This window comes from Haliotis rubra, unplaced genomic scaffold (genome assembly GCF_003918875.1).
Source record: "Haliotis rubra isolate DU_JTF1 unplaced genomic scaffold, ASM391887v1 Scf139, whole genome shotgun sequence".
In the NCBI taxonomy this organism is placed as follows: domain Eukaryota; kingdom Metazoa; phylum Mollusca; class Gastropoda; order Lepetellida; family Haliotidae; genus Haliotis; species Haliotis rubra.
In genome coordinates this window covers 829,244-855,339 of record NW_025765325.1, presented here as the reverse complement: position 1 = coordinate 855,339, position 26,096 = coordinate 829,244, and the positions used below count along the sequence as shown (strand labels likewise).

The window sequence follows — 26,096 nt, the reverse complement described above, 5'->3', positions numbered from 1 at the left end:
ACTGCAGGTCGTAACAGGGACAAACAAGTAATGATAATAAAAATAATAATGGATTTGTATAGCACCTATTTTCCACCATACCGTTTCCACCGTCGCTGAGGGCGGTGGGGTAGCCTAGTGGTTAAAGCTTTGTCTCGTCACGCCGAAGACCCGGCTTCGAATCTCCACATGGGTACAATGTGTGAAGCCCAATTCTGGTGTCCCCCGCCGTGATGTTGCTGGAATATTGCTAAAAGTGGCGTAAAACCAAACTCAGTCAGTCAGTCAGTCAACGTCGCTGAAATCCCAATTTGTTTATCTTACCCCGGATAACCCAAGCTGTCTGTGAGCAGCTAGAAGGTTAATAGTCACATGACTTATCCCCCCGGATACCCATTATCTGCTGGGTCAACAGAGGCAACTTTGAACAAACTCACTTGCCTAAGGTGTACTTCGTTGTGGGTAGGACTGAAGTCCTAGAAACTCTCAAGAGTCAAGCTGCCAAACATGGTCACCCATGTTGATGCAAAAAAGGGAAGTACAGCATGTTGACGCACCTGGAAGTATGGCATGCTGAAACAGATAGAGCTACGGCAGGTTGAACCAGATGGGATGTACACCAAACAGAAGCAGAGTGAAGTACAACCGACTGAAGAAGATGGAAGCACAGACTGCTGAAACACATGGAAGAACAGCATGCTGAAACAGAGGGATGTATAACAAGCTGAAACGCACAGACGGCTGAAACATATCAAAGTACTGCATGGAAGTACAGCATTCTTAAACTCAGGAAACTATAATAGGCTGAAACACTTGGAAGTACAACATGCTAAAACACAGTTACAGGTATGGATTCACAGAAAAATGCGGCATACATATTCTCAAGGCAGTCATTAGTTGGACTGTTTAAGTTAAAGTTAAATATCACACGCACATATGTTTAAGGTCACAGAGAATCCATAAATAACATCATTGCAAGAACGCCTTTACCTGTTTTTCTACAGCATAGAGAGAATCTAAGCGAATGACAATATTGAATTCACTTCAAACCTCATTGAAAACTACTCCTTTTGTAAACATTGAAAAAGTTAAACCTTGAAGAACTAAGACATGTGAATATTTCACATGACCAAACAATACTGTTTCGTCTTGGAAGCAATAACTTCAGTTGTCTCTGTAGCAACTATCAGCCATACACTATCAAACTACACCTAAATAAGAGTAACCGAATGGTCCCATTTAACCGATCTAGAAACATTCTGCAGTAATGATGACATTTAATGGCGTAAACACCAGAAACCTGGGTTATCAATTTCAGATCTAGTATCTGCTCGCCATTTCGTCCAGGAAGAACAGACAAAGTGGACAAAGGTTTTTAAAAAACCGTACTGTAATATATATCATATAGGAGACGGGTAAATGTCTTTTGATACTGTTAATCCTTCGCAACCATATACATTTCTGAACCATGTTTCTTATTCAGTCTTGTCTCAAACCAGCAAGGATCAGTACAGTTAAGTCACTATTGTGATAAGTACCCAGCTAACATGACACTACTGGGCCCGTACTGGTATTATAAATACCACGATATAAGCTTGATAACGGATCTCAGTACCGGACCAGTAACGTTTTGCACATTGGCGTGGAAATGGCCCAGTACAAATAGCAACACACTGGCGTTGTACTGGCAGTGTACTGGTCTGGTACTGGCCCCGTATGAGATTTTGTGTACTGGTACCATAGCACTTTTACATTCTGGACCCTTTTGTATGAAACCACACTAGACCTGTGTCAGCCTTGACCAAGGAGACTAAATCTACATTGCTCCAGTCCATGGCCACCCAGCTGTTAAGTGGGCACTGTGAGCGAGGCGACGCGCCTCCCCCAGAGGATGCACTCAAAAAAATGTCATGTATCATGATGTAAATAGACAGTGCAAATGTACACGAACTATGTCCATTGTTCCCCCAAAGGAATCTCGGTTACATTTAAAATTTTAAAACAGCAAACTGTTAACTGGCACGAGTTCAACAATTGATACAGTGCTGGGATTCATCTATAAAACATGTCACTAATGTGACTAATTGGAAGCAAAACCCCTCTGTATTCAATTTGCTAAACATGCTAAAAGGAGCACCACTTGCTCATGGACAAAATTGGGTTTTCTAACCAACATTTTCAGGTATTGGAGAAAATTTTCAAATGGAAATGCAGAAAATGCATCAAGTGGGCCATGACGTCTTACATCCTCAGCGAGATGCACTAAGCCATGGACGTTGTAAACTACCTGATCTGTACCATACAGAAATGGTGAACAAAAGAGACAAGACGTTCTTGTGCGTAATCTGCGTACACATTGCAAAATATAGGATTCACAAGAATACCGATTGCAGTTGACAGAAGCATGAAGTTTTTGTACATCTCATTTTGTATCTTGCCCCTCAATACTAAAGGTCAAGTATAAAGCAAGAAAAGCCGAAACTCGGTTGCTTTCCATCTATCAACTTCAGAAAGTGCCGTTGGTTTTCGTGCAAACTCATGTGGCATGTAACAAGTAAGGGACATCAAGGCCTCTGATATTAAGGTTTTCGTTTGGGAGCCTAGACGACAGTGAAGGGGTCCTTTTCTCCAAATCCAAAGCAAGCGTTTCATGACACCAAGACATACCATATGCATGTAGTCAAGTGTGAATTGCGTCACCATGCCAATAGACAACTGCCTTATAGGATTTGGGCCTGTATGATGATCTTCATCTACCATCTCATGAAAGGATACATCTGTTCTTAAGGGTGCATCAGTTTCTAAGAACACCATTTTCCCTTGATAGGTACCACTCTGTGTACACTTTTCACATCCTGAATAACCAGAATGAGATTTAACCCTTTTAATGAAAGCTCGAGCCGGTGCATCACAAACAAATGATGCTATGTTCACTTTATATATCTTTCCATTGTACACCAAACCATCAGATTGCAACCCCACCATTTCACTGACAAAGTCACTCAGAAATGTTTCAGGGTTAGATGGCTTATGATTTCCTGAAAACAAGCCAATGATGAATGGATCCGATTGACCCTTGTCTTGAATCAGGCCTAAAATTGGCCAAAACTTATCATTTGTACTCTTAAACAAGGGAAGACCATCAACATTTATTTGTATTAGAATGGTATCTAACTTTTGTATGTGAGTATCCGATAGCAACTTCAAAAGAACGTTGGATTTCACACCAAAATGATAGTGGGGCCCCACCTGCAATATTCTTAATACCATCTACCTTTCCTGTTTGTAACAAGGTTCTGGGGTCTTTTGGAAGCAATGGGTGAAATTGCTTAAGCGCGGACAGTAAATGTCCGAGAGCCGTATGAGAAATGTTGTATTTCACTGCCTGGTGTGAAAGAATTTCAAACAACTGCCCATCAACATCATCATCACAATCAAGCTCATCTTCACAACCGCCTTCACAATCAGTATCATCATCACTACCATTTGCATGTTGATCATTTCCAGACTGGTAGGTGAAAGAAAATCCAGCACCATCTGTGTTTATAACACTACTACTACAATTTAAATCTGTGTAGTTAGTTGAATAATAGTCTGTACATGTACCAAGTGGAGAATATGTTCTTAGTTGTATATAAGGTGAAATATGTTCCCTTGTGTCTGTTTCTGTCTGTAAAAAACCCTTGTTGAATAATCCGTATGTTTTCTCTTAGCTTAGATTCTATATTCCTTCGTTTTGTCCAGTACGACATTACTGTAGTTAGATTGTGGTAATGGAACTGCACGCAGATTTTGAATGTGGAAGGAAAAACAGTTTTGTTTGGAGCAAAACTGAATGGACCCAAAGTGGTAATAGACCTTTTCCAGTACACCTTTATATTAGGCTTAAAGTTACATATGATTTATATGTTGTTTTCAAAGAATACCTACAAATTTGGCCAAATGTTTTCCTGACACCTCAACCCCTCACCTCCAGCAGACGACAAAATGGCGGGCACATTTTTAACCCACAATGCAATTCAATTTACCCACAATGCACCATTTACGTTCTGGCCCTGTAGTGGCCCTGTAATGGCCCCGTACCGTATTTCATTACTGTGCCAGTACCGGACCAATAACTTTGTCCTATACTGTATGCAGCATACTGGCCCAGTAACGTAAGACAATGCCTTTAAACAATGTGATGTTGCGACTGGGCCAGTATTAAAACGATACAGTTAAGACAGTACTGTAAAATACATAATGGGCCATTTAGGTTAATACTTAATGCCGTTACGGAAGTTACAAGTGGCGAAGGGAGCCGTTATTGGCCCAGTTATGTCATGTTTGCTGGGTAAAGACGTTCTCTCCTAAACCTCTGTTAACGTTGAATTCAGACCTGCTTCATTGCAGAGAATCTACCCGAAAACGGTTGTAAATATAACTAGCAAACTAATCATGCATCATTATGTAGATTCTAAACCGCTCTATCATGCACCTAAAAATGTGTTTTATGCATGAATATATTCTAAATCAGTCATGACTGTTTAGGCTTTTAATGCACCAGTTAAGCAAATGCCAGTTTGTGTGTCTTATTATGATCGTTTTTGTTCATCAATTAACTCTTTCATGACTTAAAATATAAAATTAATTCATCGGTTATTTAGACCGAGTTCTATATATAAAGAGAACTGTGTTCAGATTTGTGTTAATGTGTGTGCATATGATCTGTAAATATGCTTAGACATATATGAACTTGCCAATCCGATTTCTTGATAGACGTTATTGGCAGATGTGGTCTGCAAGGCGCCTGATAGCCTTGAACTGCTTGTACTGTTCGTCTCTCAGACAACAGCACTGCTGTATATAACCCACCCCCGGGGAAAAACACAAAACGTAGGATAAACCGATATCTCATATGAAAGTAATTGCAAATACGACAAAATTATACATGTACGTAATATACGTGTACTGCAGTAGGATCAACTAAATCCAGTAATTTGCAATACTGTTGTTATGAAACGAGTGGATTGTGTATGTTTTCCGTCAGAAAGATACTATAGAACCTTTACAAGTCAGCAACTACCTTACGAGACGATGGTGCATCTGATCACCGAGTTTCGAGAACTAAACTGAGGGGCAAAAGAAACGTCCCCGATCATTTTTGTATCATAAAATGATACAAACACGTGCAATTCAATGTTGAAATGTTTGATATAATTTTTGAACATATTATGCAGACTGTCATTACAGAACAATTGAAACAATTTGCTGTAAGTAGAGTTTTTGTGACGTTTTTCACAGGAGGTTCAAATGTCCGGTTTTCGATCATGACAACACATGCACATCAGTACTGACAGAGTGTCTTTGAGTGTCCAACTCCTCAGTAGCGAGTGTGTCCACCTCTTGCAGCGATACATGCTGCCACACGACGTCGTGCAGAGTGCACAAGACGTCTGATCACGTGATGTGGGATGCGACGCCATTCTTCCTGTAGAGCTTGAGCCAAAGCGTTTCTTGTCTGTGGGGATGTTGACGTTGCTTCACCCTGACGGCCGAGATGATCCCATAGGTGCTCAATAGGTGATAAATCGGGGATCTTGCTGGCCAAGGAATGACGTTTACGTTGTTGTTGTTCAGGAAGTTCCGGGTAACAACAGCAGTGTGGGGAGTAGCGTTATCCTGCTGAAACAACACGCCTCGATTCTGCTGGAGGAAGGGTAACACGACAGGTCGTAAAACAACATCAATGTATCGACGGGCATTCAGGTTTCCCTCTATCACCAACAAGTCAGTCTTCCTCTCGCCACAAATTCCCCCCCACACCATCACACTACCGCTGCCAAACGTCTCAGCTTCCTGAACGCAACAACGTGCTGTGCGTTCGTTCCGACGTCTGTAGACTCGTACCCGACCATCAGCTTTGTTCAACTGGAAACGGCTCTCGTCACTGAAGAGTACCCGAAGCGCCAGTTCCGCGGCTGCCACTGCCGAACTCTACGTGCCCAAGCCAATCGACGACGTCGATGTTCACGCGCGTTAACGTCACGCCCGGAATGGTCTGTAGGCTCTGATACCGAATCAGCGGAGTCGTCTGGATATGGTCCTTCTACTGACTGGATGGGTAAGGCTGGTTGTTGCTGATGACGTCTGAGTCAGGAATCTGTTGCGCAAGTGAAGCACCCGTAAATGGCGGTCTTCCTGGGGGTGGTTACGGGTGGTCTCCTGTCCTAGGCCTGTCTGCAGTCCGACCTGTTGTTCTGAAGCGTGTCATCAGTCTGGTGATGGTTTTCTTGCTGCAACCCTAGCAATTTCATGCTTACAAAAAAGCTGAGGTGGCTTCACTAAAATAAAATGTGTTACTCAGCGAGAATGAGTGGTGGGGTCGTAAATTAAGGTAATCTACGTAATCTATGTGCACTTCAGTCAGTGACCTGGTAAACACACGGGCTTTGCACATATGATTATCAACAAGATTAAGTGCGGGATTGTAAATTAAGGATTTATTTCAGTGATGGAATTTAGAGCAAAAAGCTGTTAGTACAGATAGATTTGTAACGCTCGGTTAAGGAGATGCTATCCCCTGTGGGCCATCAACATTGTTAGGTGTACTTGCTCCATTCCCCAAACTTACGTCTTGTAGGTACCATTTTCGAAAAGCGAAAACTAAGAAATTTAGAATGCTCGCCGACGAACTTCATTTCATCTGTATGCCCTCATACTGAAGAAGTGAAATTTTAATAATCGGTACTGCATAGAGTATTCTATCCCCAAAATGTAACGCATAGGTGTATTTTCACGAATTTAATCTGCTTACTTTAAAGTGCGATAACACATGTAAAGCTGGATCAGTTAAGCAAATTTCACAGTAAAAACGATCAAACTTCTGTTAACATATATAGCTTATAAAAAGTTTAATCAGTGGAGGCGTCCGTTCACATTTGGGCGTTGTCTTCAATATCTGTTCTGGTCAACATGAGCCTCCAAAACAGCTTTGCAACGTCTCGGCATAGACTGAATAAATCCTTGAATTCGACCTTGTGGAATTCTGGGTCATTCCGCTTCCAATGCCTGCGGCAGTTTATCTAACACCCTAGGCGTCGGTTGACATTCACGTACGCGTCGGACATCCCACATTGCTCAATGGGGTTAAGGTCGAGCGATTTTGAAGGCCATGGAAGCACTGGGATGTTCTCATTCTGAAGATACTGAAACGTGTTATGTGCTGTGTGAGGCCTGGCATTATCTTGCTGGAACAACTTCCTCTGGTGGTCAATGATCAGAACCATGTGAGTCCTAAAGATTTCGTCTCTACGTAAAAACAGTTAAATAGCCCGAAAAGCGCACAAAGTTAGATTTCTGCTGTAGCCGAGGATATGGCACCCTACATCATGATGCTTCCACAAACATATCGGCCAACCTGGGCTACACAATACAAAAAAAACACGACTATAGATATGTACTCTTCCATCACGACTCTGAAGACGAAAGCGTGATTCGTCACTAAACCATACACGTAGCCAGAATTCCAGAATCGAATGTCGTTGCACCACGGGACGTCGATGCTGTCGTCGCAGCACAGGGACAAAATATGGCTTTCTGGCTCGAAATCCAGTTTCTCGTAAACGATTATGAATGGTTTGCGCCGATACACTCCTCAAACCAGGCACCGCACTTGCAGTTGCAGTTGCTGTGACAGTTTGATTCCGCAAATTAAGTACCCCGGTGTACCTACCCCTAGATTGTGTGTTAGCGCTTTGAGCATGTGCCTTGTACATGGTAGAGGCGCATTAAAATTCACAATTACATAGGCAATGTCCCTGCTCACGATTCCTCAGAATTGCACGTGCATTTTGCAAACCGCATTTCCTCGATGACATTTTCATGCATGTTGAGACTTCCGAACGTAAATTGGTTTTTGCGCTGTGCATTCGTTCCATGTACACAAATCAGCATTAAAATGGCGAAACTATAACAATCAGACACTAAGTGGGAAGCATATGTGAAATTTCATATACATATAAATATAATCAATGCGGTTTTGGGGAGTTCACTCGTAAGTACCCATAATAGCGTTGCATGGCGAGTTATGTAACAGTCTTGGACTAACGATACGGGCGGTCAGATGCTAATTTACACCCGTACGCCACACGATTGCCATTGAAGGATGACCTCGTTTTGTACGATTTCATGGTACCACTGCAACCTCGCTGAAGTCACACTGAAATTGCATTTACATAGTTTAACAAGACTGTTTCGAGATTGACGTTTCAGTTAACAAAGCAGACTCGTCACAGACATTAGATTCGATTTGCTTTCTGTAGTTATGCATAGAAGTTCTTTAGACATATAACCGAGCGATTTCTATCTGCCGTTCAATTGACACTGGGTTTACTATGAAGATGATGACTTTCAATTTGGTACACTATTAAAAGCTCCACGTGGGGAAATGGGGTCAATTAAAACTGTTTGGACAGATATCTGGAAGTATTAGTTTATTACTTACACAACTCATCAGATCGCATACAAATGAACACTCCTGGTCGTACAAAAGACAAAAGTGTTTCTGATGTCTGATTGTGGGCAACGAAACATCACATGTGTGGATAATACCAATTGATGTTGATGTCTGTAGATCACGCTTGTGTTTTCTAATTCCGTTAGGTAACATATACCTTCATTTGAAGATGCCAACGAACACAATTGTGCTGATTTGCACTTCTTTAGTATGAGGTCGTACAGATGACATGACGACGAGCACTCTAATTGTTTTATATTTATCTTTACCAAACTAGTACTGACAAGGCGTAAACTCGGTTGATGTACCGTGGACACCTAACAGTGTTGATGGCCCACATGGGATAGTAATTCCCAGTTTAAAATACCGTTAGTGTAAGACATCCCTATTTTTCGATCACGCACACCGTCGATGCAGGAACGATTTTTTAATGCCTATGCAAAGATATGTGAACAATGCCCATATTTGGATACATAACATTTTGCATGCTAATCCAGTGCACCCCCGGTTTCAGTATTCTCTGTTTGAAGAACGAAAGATGTTATTTGTACACACATATACACTCTTATCTCTAAGAAAGTCGTAAGTTAATGTTAATGTATGGAACTTACGAATATCTTTGCACAAAGAGAGCTTCGAAAATCTAGGCACGTGAAAGAAGTTAAGCTTTCCCGGTAAGTTTTACAAAGCTGTATGTTTCGCTTACACCAGTGGTGTGCACGCACAGCACGTTCTGTATGGATTTTTTGTTTTTTGTTATATTTTTTGTTTTTGGTGTTCTGAGTTTTTGTATGATCATGTCTTGACTACAGGAAAGCACAAGAAAGGACAGTGTTTTTCAACGTTTCAATAACTGAAGGAGGATCAGGCAACATGTGATGAGACAAAAACGAAAACTAGTAACGTTGTAAACCAATATCTAGTGCACCTTCCACGTGCTTGGATAACTGCCTGTACCCTGCATTGCATACCCCAGTCAGTAGCTGTATCGGTTGCGGAGTAAACTGTCCTCAATCTTTGTGCAAAGCTGCTCCCAACTCACGCATATTTTGAACAGGTGGTAGACATGCTTCTATCCTTCACCCGATAAAGTTCCAAACGTGCTCAAGAGGGTTCACGTCTGGACTCAGACCACAGGCCACAGAAGGTGAGTCATTGCATTATTCTGAATGAAAGCAGTCACTGCTCCAGAACGGCGTGGTCTCTATAAAAACAGGCCTTGTTGCAAGAGGATGGCTATCAAAATGGCGGACAACTGGATCCAGTACTTACTGGATATACTGATCACCGGTCAAATTCCCATGTATTGTCACCAAGTCAAGTTTACTGTCATTAGGGACACATTGCCATTCCATGACAGAACCGCCCCCAAAGGCAACAGTTGGTTGAATGTTTTGTGCTACAAATGCTGTATTTTATTGCCTCCACACTCTAAAGCGTCAATTAGTTACATTAAGAAGAAATCGACTTTTATCAGACCAATGTATATTTTTTCTCAGAGAAGGACGTTTGAAGAACCTTCTTGAGTTGTACCCAGCTCTCCTTAAGCGACTCCAAACCTAACTCTTAGAGACCCGGCAAAATGTAACCAGGGATGCTTCAGAATAGTGTTCGTAGCAAAGGATTGTCATCTATAGAGCCTCAGTAGTGTCCTGTCGTCATGATCTCCTGGGTCGCCCAGAACGTGGGTGATCCATCACCTACTTTGTTTTCGTGTATTTTCTGACCAAACGACTGACAACTGTGCAGTGGACATTCATTTCCCGACCAAATGCTTTAAAGGACATACCGGAGCTATGCCCACCGACAATTTGACATTTCTGGCCGACTGATAGTGGAGAGAGGGTCCGAACAAACCCAAGCATTCGCACGAACGCACCACTTGAACAACGGTGGATAGCCATGCGTGAACCACGTGCAGAATGCGCAATAGCTTGCGACAGTGCACATTGTCACTGAACAAGGCAGAATTTCGTTGTTGTTGTTTTTTCGATAGAGCAGCCACGCTGTCGGCGACTGTCTCTTACAGTGCCAAATCAGGGCATAATTGTAAGAAGTCAAATGAGGACTTCAATTGGACCATATGGTGATTTCGGTGGTCACATAAGGACCGTGTCGTGTTATGTCAAATTAGGACATATTGCTGTATATAGTGCCGTTGAAATATTTCGTTGGTTCATGATTCTGTAAGTAAAACTATAATGAACTTTGAAAATTGTTGAGTTAAGTCTTCCACTGCTGCATAGCAAATGGTAGCAGAGCGTGGTTGTTGCTACACGATTCTTTGCTTTATCACACATTGGTGTGATTTCATTAGACATTGTGTTTTCATTGCTTATGTTGCAACATGGTTGTATGATAAAGCACAAGTGTGTATTGTGTTTATCTAAAAACCGTTGCTTTGATTAGGTGTACGCTGCATTGTACCGCGTACATATAGATTTGGTTTGTATGCTGAATTTTGATGAACTTTGTTGATCACGTGTTGGATTGCAAACATGTCCCGTACAGGTGTGACTTCTCCCTTGAAGGGGAAAATAGACGAAACAGAGCTTACACTTGAGACAGTTGCAGACATATCTCTACCTGAGTCTGATGGTACTTCAAACATTGACAAAAAGGATTATGAAACTAAAGTAAACAATCTTAAGCGGCAGAAAATGATAGTTAAGTCAGCTTTCACTAAGTCGAAAAATGCTTTGGAGAAGTTGATTGAACAAGAAGAGATTCCATCAAGAATGGAAGTTCGGGAAGCTATAGACAAATTAAGCACTTGCCAGCTAAGGCTTTGGAAGTTCTCGTGAACCTGTCAGAAATGTTTGAAACTATTGGTGATAAACAATAAATGTCTAAGGTCACTGAAGAAAGTGAACTGTTAGAAGAAACAGGTACTCAGAGCCTGACTTTTCTTCAAAATATTGCTTATCACAAATGTTTAATTCTGAAAGGAAATTAGACGTGAAAACTGTTCCTGTAAACAATACTACTTGTCAAAAGTTAGTCACAGGTGAATCAGGTGTTCACAAAGAACAAACCACTGAACCAGTTCACATGGTGAGGGACAATTCAGATAGTTACGATCATAAGGCACCTTCACTTTCACATGGTTATGGCATTGGTAAAGACATGTGGAAGCAGTTGAAACGAGTGTCTATACCTGTATTTACTGGAGATGACAAGTCATATTTATAGCATGTATAGACGAAGCACCTGCCACACCAGAATATAAATTGCTTCAGTTGCGCCAATATGTTAGTGGTGGTGCAATGAAGGTCATTCAAGACTTAGGTCATAGCGCTACAGCATATGGGGTAACACTTGAGAGATTGGAACGTAAATTTGGTGGCAAGAGACGTTATATTGCTCTCCAAATGGAAGAAATATCATCTTTGAGGCCAGTGCGACCTGGCAATGCAAAAGACTTTGAACAGTTTGCTGATATGTTGGATATAGTTGTTGTAAACAATAGGGATTCTGTCAGGTTTGAGGAGTTAGGTAATTGGTCTATATATGTTCAACTCCTGAAGGAAATGACTGCATCCATGATTAGTCAGTACCAAAGATGGATTTTGAATCTCAACGACAGGAATCGGTTAAAGCGTTACGTGAATGGGTCGTAATGGAAGCAGAATTCCAGATCATTGCTTCGGAAACAACCCATGGGGTATCTGCTAAAGGAAAGACAACAATCCATAAAAGTCCTAACAAATTAGGGTATTTCTTTGGTAACAAGCAGACTAAAAGAGACCACAGATGTCAGTTGTGTCATATGGACAACCATGACATTGTGACAAGCAGGGCATTCAAAGCAATTACGGTTCAGAAGAGATGGGAAACTGTCAAGAAGTTAAAGCTTTGCTTCCGTTGTTTTGGTTTCAATCACTTCAGAAAAACATCTAGACGCAGTATTACATGTGCTATTGACAACTGCCCTGCCTCGCATAATCAGTTGATCCAGATAATCTTTTCAAATACTAGTGCGAACGTGATAGAATCCAATTGATGTCTATACCACATGCACGTGTCAAGTCAAATTCAACATTCGCTTGACAGGTCTGCTGATACATTGCTCAGATGGCTAGACAGATTAACCAGAGAGGGATTTCATTGATGGAAAACACAGAAAACCTACTCAGTTAAGTAAATCAGTCAAATACCAAAGACTGATGCAAGGAAAACTGTAATTGTTGTCTTACAATCATTAGTGTAGTGTTGTCTTGTACTTAATATTGTAACTGTTTACCATTTACATGTACACTGAAGGTGGTGTATTGCAATAGAACCGCAGGTGTTGTCTTGTCTTATAATCGGTACTGCATATAGTTTCTTCATTTCCAGCTGATACTCAGTAACAGCTTAACTTGTCAGTTCGTTGCATAGCGAGAAACTGTAAAGCTTTGGTGTTGCGATACGGTTGGTCAGATACTCAATCTGTCGTCAAACGATTGCCGTAGAAGGATGTCCTCCTTTCGTACGTTTTTATGGAATGATTGGAACTTGTCTGAAGTCATATTAAAATCTCATTTACAAAAAATAACAAGACTCTTTCGAGATGTACTTCAGACATATAAACAGACATATATTTGTCATTCATTTGCCATTGTTTCCCTGTGAAGGTGATGAAACCGACCATTCGGTACCTTCTATCTGGTTTATTGTTAAATGCTTCACGTGGAGAGTGAGTGAGTGAGTTAATATTTAACGTCACATCGGCAATATCTCAGCCATATCGTGACGAGAACATAGTTGACATTGAAATAGAATATATGTATATGATAAAAACCTGTCTACGAAGGACAGTAAAACAACTAGAATATCACAATTACAACTAAAACAAGTGTGGAAAGTTAAAACTAATAACACTATTTGGAAAATACAATATAAAAACTGGCTATAGATCGCCAACAACTGAAGGTAGATCACCATTCACGTGGAGAAAAGCGGTCAGTTAGATATGTTGGGAACGATATATGGAAGTATTTGCTTATTACATACACAGCTAATCAGATCGGATGACACAAATTAAACACACCTCATACAAAACACCCTCGAAAGTGTGTCTGACGTGTGAATTTGTCCCATGTGTGGAGAAGACCAGTTGATGTTAATGTCCAGCAAACAAGCTACAGATTATGCATGTGTTCTCTAATACATCTTTTGGCCTGTACCTTCGTTTGAAGACGCCGACAGACACAGATGTGGTGCTTTTCACTCTTCAGTGAGACGTCGTACCTATGAAAGGGGGTAGCCTAGTGGTTAAAGCGTTGGCTCGTCACGCCCATGACTCGGGTTCGATTCCCCGCATGGGTACCATATGTGAACCATATCTGATGTCCCCCGCAGTGATATTGCTAATATATTGCTAAAGCGGCGTGAAACTAAATTCACTCATTATGACAGTTTCATTGGGTTTTTATATTTTCCCCCTTTCTAACATTATACGGAAAAGAGAAATGTTCAGGGTATGGTGCAAGGACAACCAATTATGTTGATGCCCTACAGGGGATAGCAACTTCCTCTCTGAATGTGTTCACGTGTTCCAGTTATTTTACGAACTGATGGTCTTTTGCTTAAAATGTCAGATAGAACGAAATCCTTAGTCATCCCACACTCATATTTGCGAACCCATAAGCTTACCACTCTCTAACGTCAGTGATCAGATACATCTTCCTCTCGCGAAAAAAGTTGCTGTCTTGTAAACATTTTATGGTATCTTGCCGACAGAAGACATAGAAAATCGCGAACCAGTATAGAAAATTATTTAGTACAATCTACTGCAGTGTAAGTAGATTATGTACATGTATGTCCTTTTAGTATTTGCAATTACGCTTATTTGAAACTTGTCAGGACGCTGTGAGAGAGACATCGGTTTAACCCACGTTTTGTGTTTTTTCCCTGGGGGTGGGTTATATACAGCAGTGCTGTTGTCTGAGAGACGGACAGTACAAGCAGTTCAAGGCTATCAGGCGCATTGAAGATCACAACTGCCAAGAACGTCTTTCAGGAAATGAGTTTGGAAAGTTCGTACATGTCTATATTTACAGATAGTCAGGAAGCTTAGGGCTATTTTCAGGGCATTTGGTTCAGATTCTTCCAAAAGCACCAAATTTGGCACAGAGGTAGCTTAAGGCATACTAATTCGATTCCAGACGGGCGCCAAGATGGTGGCCCCCTGTGGCGGCCATATTGGACAAAAAACAAAATGGCCGCCACCCCGATTTAAGAATATTTTTTTCCTACGGTTGTATATGGTCATGTCACATATCAAATGAAAGATAATGAAAAGAGCTTTGCAATGATGTATACATTGATTTATTGTAACCAGTGTGACAATAGTTATTACCAATATAGAGCTGACCGAAAACTTCAAAATATGATACAAAACCCATCAAAATTCATACAATAATTGGAATTTGAAGATATTTTCACTTTGGAAATTGTCAATTCAGTGTTCGGTTTTAAGAGGTATCATATTGTAAGTGACTTAAAATGGAATTATGTAGAAATAATATTTATGTTTTAATCCTAAGATGTTTTACCTATAAAAAATATCCAGTCAGTAGTGAATCAGAGTACACCAGAAATAACAATAGTATACACAGAATGTATATATTGTACTTGCACATGACTGTCAGTGATAGATATAGTAACTATTTTACCTAGTTACTGTCAGTATTTGTGCATCCTCCTTCGCATTGGCAGAGGACTGTAAATCGTACACCAGCACTGTTGCATTTACACCTTCCCACACAGCCCTTTTTGCAACCGCAGTGTAGGAGGATAGAACATGCTGCTGAAGCATCACTGAGGGTGGTCCATAGAGGTTGCCAGTTATGGCTGTCGTCTTTCTGCTAACCCCAATCACTGAAGTCAGGGATTTCCTGGTAAGCAATGGTTGCCTGCTCCCAAAAGAAACTCGTCTGCAGTATAGATCGTGTCACATGTTGAAACAACGCAGCTTGAGTAGGCAGGAGTTTTCCAATGACCTGCTTCCAGTAGTGAAAAGGCGATGCCTTGCTTCATTCACGCGCCCTACTCCACAACTTCTGCTGCACATCAGTACAACAAATCTTTCAATCTGTTGAATGTGTCTCGACTCAGTCATGAAGTGTTCAGGATCCTGTGTGAGAGCCAATAGTGTGTCTGTCAGGTCAGGTAGACTTGTCCAGGTTGTCCATGCAGTCTTCTTTCCACATCCAAGAATATGTGAAGTTGTGTCACAGACAGTAAGACTGTGGAAGAGGGGTAATGCCAAGGACTTTGATGTACCAAGATGAGAGTACATATCATGGATTGGGATGTCTTTGCACTTTTTACCAGTTCCAAATCCGACCCAGAGCTCTGTTAGGCCTAAGGTCTCAAAGACCCTTATTGCCAAAATCACAACATCGCTGTCAACAGTGCAAACATAGGCTGATGTGTGGCCATGCTCTGCAGCATGTCGGAGATGTAGGATGATTCTTGTGTCAGCCTCGGTATGGTTGCATGGCTGTAGTGTACCCAGGTCACACTGTCGGTTTGAAAGCACATTTTCACAGTGGGTACTCAGGAGGAGCTTTCCATCCATATCCGTTTTGGAGATCTGACTGCTGATGAATGAGAAGAATTCCCTTTTGTTCTCCTCATTCTTGAGGAAACCACTGTTCCATTCATGTTTTGGTATCAGGGTGCTGCCATCACCAACTCTTGTTCTTGAACCAATCCCAGGCCTTTAAAATTATTACTCTCGGTGTAGTTATCCCATACCGCATCAATCCGTTGGGCTCCATTCTTCATCTGGGCCTCAAGATATGGAATGACTTGAAGGGACACATAGTCAGAGAATGGTTTTGCTACTGTTGAGCGCAGCATGTGGATGACTGCTGCCATTTCCAAAACCACGACTGTTGCTAGTTTTGGAGCAGTTGTACGGCCAGTTGGTGCCTTGATACAGTCCAGTATGTCTGACTTTGTTCCAAATCTCAATGACCCTCTGTCAGCTAGGCTTGGTGGTTCCTTTTGATTTTCATACATGAAAAAGTCGGCCAAGTCTGCATCTGGGCGGGACTGCAAAGAAAGGAAGAGCTGTGTCACCAATATCATGTTTTGTTTCTGAATACCAACATCCTTAGGTTCTTTTCTCCTTGGGTCAGATCGATTTGCAAAGGTCAGCATGTTATTTCTTTTGATTGGATCTGTTACAGGCACAGATATCTTCACCGGTCTCTCTTGGACATAATCTGCATGCAGGGCTTTGCCAGCTTCAGAGATTTGTAACAGACTGTTCACGACGGACGGCTCCATGACAGTTTGGGTATCCAGAGCAACAAGCGTCTTTTTGAAATTTGACTTGTAAATGATGTCCTTCCTCATGATGAGCTGTTGCCTGGGGTTAAAGGTCATGTGTTGATTCAACTCCTTTACCATCCGCACACAGTCTGGTCCTGCAAGCATATAAAGGGTAAGTGCTTCAGGATTCTCATAAAGACCAGTTGCTCCACCGTGTTCCTGGAGGGACTGTTCATGGGCTTGGTCCTTGACCGTAAGACTGAACTTCTTGGATGATTTCTGAACGACATTGCCCTTCATAAATTCATCATGTATCTCAGGGTGATTCTTGCTAAGTTCAACCATGTCACGTACATATACTGGAAGCCAACTGGAGTATGCATTCTGCTTGAGGATGTTCAGCGATATGAGGGAAACCTGGTGGGCATATCTTGTGCGCTTGATGTGATGCTCATTGAGGGTTGACTTAGCTCGACCAGATGTGAGGATCTCTGCTTGAGTTAGTACCGTTGCCCACCCTGAGTCACGTAGCAGCTTCCCTATCATTAGATGCATCTTGTCTTCGATGTGCAATGCACCCATCATAGAAACAAGCTTGTCTTCTCCGTAAGCATCTGGGAACTGCCATTGGAGGAGTTTTATAATGGCATATAGTGGCTGATCTGCTCCAAGTACTGTGGTCTGGCCCGGGTTTAAGAACCCGCACAGACAAATCCATAGCATGTTTCATAGAAGATGCAGATGCTGCTTTATCCGGGAAGAAAGAATATATACCAATCTCTGCTGGAGGTTTCACAGATCTGTCACTTGCAAGAGACGAGTTGTACCCTATCCAGGTGATGATGTCACCCTCTTCTACTGGACCCTTGTTCAATACCTCTGAGACGAGTGTAAGCCATGCCTGATCCTTATCCATTGAATCTTCTACAAGGTGACTTGGTCGGACTTGGTTTGTAGTAGATTTTGGAGCATAGACATCTGTCTCAGAGAGTTCTACTGGTTGTTGAATCGTATAAAAGTCCGGCAACTTTGGAGGAGTTGTGTCCATTGGATCCTGTTTTATCGGAGCATGCTTTACTCCCATATTCTCATTTGATAGATGATTGGTCACACTGAGTGCATAGCCATGAAATTCATCTTGTGAGAAATTTCCTTGTGCTTTGCTGTCAAGATTATCCACATCATGTGTAGTGAACCATATTATATTTTTTTTCTAAAATGGCATTTTCTACATAAATCGATAAGAAACTATAAAAAAAACATGTTCTTAGAAACAGAAAGAGGATATATTTTGTATTTCTTCGTTTGTTTATTGACATTTTGATGTTTTTGGTCCACCCTCTAGATCTTAATTTTCATCTAACTTCTTTAATATCATTCACACAAATTGTATTTATATATCACTGTAAAGCTCTTTTTATTGTCTTTCATTTGATATACAACATGATTATGTACAATTTATGACAATTTATGACTAAAATTTTTCTTAAATCGGGGTGGCGGCCATTTTGTTTTTTGTCCAATATGGCCGCCACAGGGGGCGGCCATCTTGGCGCCCGTCAGAAATAAGCTTAGTATGTCTTAAGCTACCTCTGTGCCAAATTTGGTGCTTTTGGAAGAATCTGAACCAAAATATCCCTATGCCCCCTGACACTCCCTTGAGGAGATGTGGTGTCAAAAGTAAGTTCACTAATTCAGTATCGTGTGTATCCATCATTGGCGTTGGCGCAGGCTTTACAACGACGAAGCATAGACGACACAAAGCGGTTGAAGAAAGCTTGGGGAACGTTGTTCCATGTCTGAACCAAGGCTTGTTCCAATTCAGCTAAAGTCAATGGCTGATTCTGGGCTTGACGTAAACGTCGCGCCATTTCCTCCCATGCGTGCGCCATATTGGGACAGGTCCGGGAAACAGCTGGTCAGGGGAGTATCGGAATGTTCTGCTGTCTCAGGACATCTGACAAAACACGAGCAACATGAACGGCTGCATATGAGACTCAGTGATGTCATCAATGTAACGCAAACCCGTCAAATTGTCATTGATAATGATAGGTTGTGGTCGACCATGAGATGTGATGCCACTCCATACCATAACGCTTCTGTCACTAATCTGTCCACGTTAAATAACGCACGCGTCAGCGTACCGTTCACCTCGCCGCCTGTACACCAATGCCCTGCCATCTGAGCGACCCAGATGAATTCTCGACTCGAAAAAAACAGCATCCCAATCTTGTCTTCTGTATCGTAGATGCTGTCTGCACCAGACTAGACGTGCCTGTCGGTGACGTTGGAGCAAGATTAGAACTGTTGCAGGCCGTCAGGACAGGATGTTGTGCTCCCTCAGTCGGTTCCGTACAGTCCTGGAACCGATTGGACGAAAGCCAGGAGTGGTCCCAGAGGCCAAACTGGCAGTCTGGAATCGATTCCATAGATGGGACAGCCGAATGTGGTTGTCGTGCTGACGCGCATGGAAGTACAGTTTCCATCATGCCCAATGGGCGAAGATTTTCTGATTTTCTGTAAACCGTGGCACGCGTTGTTTTCCACAACATTCAGAGGCTACAAAATAATCAATTGTCAACATCAGGTATGCGAACTTCAGGTGTCAAAACTCATGCAAAAAGTGAGTAAGTTACATGTCCATTTAGGGTTATTTTTATCCTCAACTGTTAAAATGACTTTTATTTTCTGCAATTTTAAATTATGAACACTTACTTGTTTCCGTTAGTATATATATCTTGATGTACACAAATGAACATGAATCAGTTTGATATTTTAAGTCGTGAAAAGGTTCATTGCAAAACGAAAATGATCATGATCTAACGAACAAACTGACATTTGCTTAACGTCCTAGTTATTTTTCAGTTGGATTCGGGGCATATAAGTAGATCGGAATTCTACATTAAGAAGAGGCGATGAGAGAGAATTTCTTTACTAATCGTAATTGTTAACTTACTGTACAGATCCTTACACTGGAATGAGAAAAGACTGAATAAAGAACAGGGTTTGTAATTGTACATGTTTGGCGAATGATTAACAGTGACAACATTCACCAGTCTCTTATATGACAATTGTCAAGATAAGTTTTTATTTGTACACCTTTGTCCACTATATCCGTTCATTAGGTGGCAAATGCTACTTGGGCAAGACAGAAAAAAATGAAATGTAGTTATCATTGAAAGTAGATCAATATTGTTATTGGTTTAGACTCTCCCTCCATGTTGTAGAGGAACGGGTAAAGGCGTCCCACCAATTATGTGTTTTATGTGCGACCTTACACACATCTAGGTGCGATATTAACTTTCGTCAAACTATTGACTTGAGAATAGTTATGCCACGTTTATTGTGAATCCACACCCGCCACTACATTACCTGTTAACGGTTCCTAAAAACATTTACTGTCGCTCATGCAATGTCTGTAATTACATTAATGTCCCTATCGCGACCTGTTGCTAAGTTTCCAAAATTTGAATAGCTCATTACGGCGATTGTGTGATTGTCACGATCGTTAAAAGGTTTGTTCAGAAAGAATTATCCTTTGTAAAGGTATTGCAAACGAGATTGAAGCCGTGCTTCCTTGTGTTTCAACATGCTGAGGTTCCATCTGTTTCAACCTGTTGTAAGTCCATATTTTTCAGCATGTTTCTTCTCCCATGTGTTTCTGCTTGTTATATTTCCATCAGTTTCAGGATGCTGTACTTCCATGTGCTTCATTTTGTATATTTTCTTGTGTCTCAACCTGTATACCTCCCTGTGTTCCAGCATGCTGTGCTTACCTCTGTTTCATCACGCTGTACTTCCCTATGATTCAGTATGCTGTACTCAGCCACATCAATGTGTTTCAGCCACATCAGTGTCTCTACTGCGACGTCCAGTATTTCATGTGCTTCGGTATGTTGTATTTCTCTTTTAAAACCTGCTGTGCCTCCGTGTGTCTCAACGTTTTTACTTCTTTGCGTTTCACCTGTTATACTTCTGTTCTGTGGGTTAATCTTCATGATTTGAATTGCTCATCATCGTGAGTGTGTGATTGTCATAATCATCAAAATGTTATTTCGGAAAGGATTTCCCTCAGGAAGAGTAATGCGAACGTTACTAAATCCAGTTGATGGCTTGTCCACATGCACACGTTATGTAAAAGCTTGCACAAATTCATCACTTGCTGGAGAAGGCTGCTGACATATTGCACAGACGGTTGGATGGATTATCCAGAGAGGAACTTAACTGATCGAAAATACAGAAAACATGTTCAATTAAGTTAATCAGTCACAAACAAAAATATGAAAGACTGATAGCTCATTAGTTGGATTGAAGGACATTTTGGTTTTCTCATTGGATAACTGTTTCACTGGTGATGATTCAGGATTTCAATACACATACGAGGTAATTAAATTGTAAAATAACATACGAGCTGGACGTGTAACGTTATGACTTTCGCTCCTCTGTGTTAAAAACATTTAAGTTTTTCAGATAGGAACTCTAAAAGTCAAAAGGATTTAATCCAAATGACTCACTGTGCGCTTTGTAGCGCAGAGCTGAACCATGTTACATTTCCATGAGGGCATGTAAACTTAACATTATTAACTTACAATATTTAAGCACGTATTGGAATTTCATCATAGTGGTACTGTTTCGGCAAAAGAAACCATTACACGACGAATTCTATTGAAGGGCTGACCGATCATTGGCATTCATTTATATTTCTGTAAAAAACACTTGAGATGTAAGTGGGGATATCTGTTTAAGCTGCGCTTACTTGCTGATTTGATAAATAAATGGTTTTGGTCGGAAAAAGCATTACCTCTGATCTGTAATTATGTTCACAATTAATAGTATGATGTTGGCAATAAACCTGTTGGCACAACCACACTGTCAACGGAACCACCTGTATGAGCATCATATTTTAGGTGTTTCACGTAACCACCAAATTTGGAACATGTGTCGGTCGGTCGGGGGAAAAAACTATAAAAAATTACTTAATAAAGACAAAATTATCCGTATAATGTTCTTGATTCTCATATATTGTCATTCTTATTACAATTTCTCGTGCTCTTCGGACTTGTGGCAGCGACTGATTAAAACATTTTAGATAGATAAACTTTTATATGACGAGGCGGTACGTTTTAGGTTCGAGTCGGCGGTGTTGGAATGAACAAAAAATGGGTGTATAGTTCGGTTTTTATGTTTTTTTGTTTTTGTTGTTTTTTGTTGTTGGTTTTTGGGGGTGTTGTTTTGTTTTGTTTTGTTGTTTTTTCGGGGAGGAGGGTCGGCATTAAAAGTAGAAGGGTCGGTCGGGCGATGAGAAACACACACAAAAAAAATGCTGCCCTAATTAAGGCTGAATGCTGCTGTGTTTAGGAGATAGCATTATACATGTGCTGTCTCGTGCACACGTAGCAACACATGCTGATGAGTAAAATAATTAGTTGGGTTTTTTTGTTTGGTCGTGAGGTCCAGGGCATCCAAACAAACAGTTTATCACAACTGAACTTTGTTCTTTTCTGATACTGCAAAATCTGCAAAGTCTGTGAATGATGTGTAATCCACATGGTATTTATTACGGCTGCGCAATATAACCGGTTTACCAGTATTTACCGGTTCATACATGAAAACGATACGTATTGCGATACGCTGATCGAAAACCGGTATTTTGACATGCATTCGGAAAACTTCGTAACACTCGGAAATCTTCGGATATTTCCGTTTTTTGAATTGTCCTTTTCCCTGTTTCATTAGTGCCAAGTGTTAATTACATTTTTATTTTGTCATGATTAAATGTTTTTATAAACGGTAATCAATCATAGTGATTTTGTTGTGTTTTTGCTTATAATCACGCATTAACTCGATTATAAGTAGTTTTTGTTAAAAAAATAATCCTTGAAATATATTGCAATACATATCGCAATATATGCTTCCGCATCGCAATATATCGCAATATGAAAATTCTCTGCAATACCCACCCCCCTAGTATTTATTCCACTCTCCTGCCTAGCCTAAAATGATCTTTGATGTACAATATATGCACTGTGCTATGACAAATCATCACACACGCACACACGCACACACGCACGCACATACCCACACTACAGCTACATGTTTAAGCCTAAGGTTGATAATACTGATCCTATGTTGGACGTCAGTCAACGGAGACGGGAATGTATAAGATGTATTCATTTGCTATGATAATGCGATCATGATGTTTTCCCTTAAGGTAACATTTTGTCATTTATCATCTGAACTGGCTATTTCATCGGGGTATTTTAAAAAAAAACACGGCGTATTCATTACCATTATTTCAAACCAGTCACGAACATAACTGATTCACTCTGGAGTCACATGTTTTACCTGTGTCACATCGGGCCTCTTACAACTAGCCAATTCTAACCCGGATCTTTACTTGTAAATAAATTAGAGATATCTAACCTGGACAGACTAGTTAGGCGATCTCAATTTCGGAACACGTCAAGCATATCTCCTAATTCGTCTCCCGGGTAGTTTTATGCCCTTGTTCATAATTGAAATTTCCGGACATCGACTAACTATCAATAAACGAAGGAAATCTGAAAATATATCATGTTATCTCCCCTAATGTGTGCATCACCTATAAATCTACAACCTGTTGTCCGGAGTGCGGCTTCATGCAGCGTTGTAATCTGACGCCCTGTCATAACCGACAATTGATTTTTTAATCCAACACAAAAAAAATTAAAAGGTCTTCTCATTGTCATTAAGTCTTCCGTGAATATAGCCTTACGACAAATGTATTTTCTTAAAGGGACGCACATAGCTCTAAAGAAATATACCAGTGTACAGGGTTTGAGTGGTCGTTTTATGTATTGTTATATTATCATTGTATTGTAGTTAAATAACATGTGTACCATTTGCATTGGGGTCGCTGTTTTTTACGCAGTTTCCGTTTTTCTTGGTTTCTGAACATCTCTGAGTCATCTTTAAGGATTTGAACCACGGACCTTCCGATCCGAAGTTGGATTGGTTTGGTTATGTCGTTGTTTAACGCCGCCCTCAGCTATATTCCAGTTATATGGCGGCCGCCTGTAAATAATCGAATCTGCACCAGACAATCCAGTGATCAACAGCATGAGCGATCTACGCTATTGGGATACGATGACGTCAACCAAGTCTCCAATGTTGGAAGCTTATCATGGTGGATTTGTTTAGGGAGAGGTGAAAGAGGGTCAGTCTCCATGAGAAGGTAATTAAAAATCAAACATATTTAGTGAAGGGGTAGATCTAACGAACATTTACTAATACAGTAAACTACGTTTATAACGAACTTCGGTTATTATGAACTAAATTGTTTATCCCTTTGAGTACGTTGTATCAGTAGTGTGCTATATGTTCAAGGATATGGAGACCCGTGAAGGTCCGGGTTAGAATATTGATCTTCAGTAACCCGTGCTTGTCGTAAGAGGCGACTAACGGGATCGGGTTATCAGGTTCGCTGACTTGGTTGACACATGTCATCGGTTCCCAATTGCGCAGATCGATGCTCATGCTGCTGATGACAGGATTGTCTGGTCCTGACTCGATTATTTACAGACACCCGCCATATAGCTGGAATATTGCTGAGTGCGGCGTAAAACTAAACTCACTCGCTGGAATTAGTTTCAGTGAAAATGGCTGGAAGTAATGAACGAGTTAATACCTAAAGCCACATCTGCAATATTTCAGGAATACTAAACTCACTCACTCACTCACTCACTCACTCAAGGATCTGGAAAGGGTCGTCCCATAATGACTTGAAACGGGGCATGGTCACTATGTTCTCTATGCATCAATGACCTCTCATTCATTCCTGGAATACATAACGGGTCACTAAATCTGTTAGCCAAACCAGTATTTTCGTGTATGGTTTATTTCCGTTGCCGGAATGTATAAGTAAATACATATCGTAAATAGCATATTTTTCAGGTTCATTTTCGTAATTATGTCATTGTTGTTCATTGTGTACAGGGGCGATGGGGTAGCCTAGTGTTAAAAGTGTCTGTTCGTCACACCGAAGACCCGGGTTCGATTAGCCACGTGGGTACAATGTGTGAAGCCCATTTATGGTATAGCTGGAAGCTAAAAAGCGGCGTAAAAGTAAACTCACTCACTCGCTCACTCATTGTGTACGTGTCCCGTTTTCATGTCGAGTCTAAGTTAATGTCTGTTGTCTGTCTCACATCATATGACATATTGGGTTGTTTGTTTGTTTTGGGTTTTTTTTGGCTTTTTGGTTATTGTTTTGGTTATTGTTTTTGCAATATTACAGCTGTATGACGTAGATCTGTTGGTCACTGAGTCTATATAATCATCCAGGGACTGATATCCATATGGGACTGATATCACTGAGCATCTACGCCGCTTTTCTACTCACGGCGGGGATACGATGCCACGATTCGAACCCGGGTCAATCTAGCCAACTTCATGTAATCCGTCACATTGGTTGTTCATGAACGATTCAAACCCGGCTATTCCCGGTATGACATTATGAACAAGGTGTTTTATCTAATATGCCCGGGTACGTAAGCCCCTCAACTTTCAAAGTAAAATATAAATTATCACATTTTAAACGTAGTATTTTTGTTATTTTAACTGTTGGCTAAAGTTTCCTACAATCGCCAGCGGCTGAAGGGATGGTGTAAATCCAGCTAGGATCCATGCAGGTAGCAAAAGTAATGTAAGTCCCCATGGTTCCTAGTATGGTGATCTACCTTCAGTTGTTGGCGATCTATAGCCCATTTTAACATTGTATTGTCCAAAAATAGTTTTGTACTTTTAAAGATATATGCTAGCTTGTTTTAACTCATTTGATGATACTCTAGTGGTTTTACTGTCCTTCGTTGACAGGGTTTTATACATTATCTGTATGTATTATATATTTAGAACTAGTTTTAGTCACGATATGGCTGAAATATTGCCGATGTGACTTTAAATTTTAACTCACTCACTCACTCTAATATGCCCGGAGCCTTGATGTTTGGGCCCAATGCAAACTCACATGCGCACATGCCTGTATTGAACGTAGTATGAGAGCAAATATGACATCGATACATAAAATCCCTCCTTAAAATTTTTATTCTATGATTTCAGCTATCACCCTTCCCAGGTTCAAAGCAATCGATATGAGCCCATGCTAAGATGCCTAACTATAGGTTGCATTCATACAACACTAAGTTTTCTAACACCAAACCAAAATATGCAACATTTAACTGTCTGTGTACAGTTTGCAGCTGTCGACAGGCTTCAGCAGAATTCAACCGTTGTTAGCTCAAATGCTGAAAGGGTTCGTGCTAAAGGCAGCCCGCCACAGCAAGAAAGGCTGCTATCAAATAGCGCCGGAACTAAT

At 40.9% G+C, this 26,096-nt stretch overlaps 1 protein-coding gene across 1 annotated transcript in view; it reads right to left on the bottom strand.

The window, feature by feature from the left end:
• Window positions 1-7,247, bottom strand: part of LOC124268561 (serine-aspartate repeat-containing protein F-like) — a 142,039-nt gene extending 134,792 nt beyond the window's left edge. The window contains exon 1 of the mRNA XM_046703553.1: window positions 7,078-7,247. Coding sequence (XP_046559509.1) covers window positions 7,078-7,247 — 170 coding nt within the window. The remainder of the gene's footprint in view (window positions 1-7,077) is intronic.
• Window positions 7,248-26,096: the final 18,849 nt, after the last annotated feature.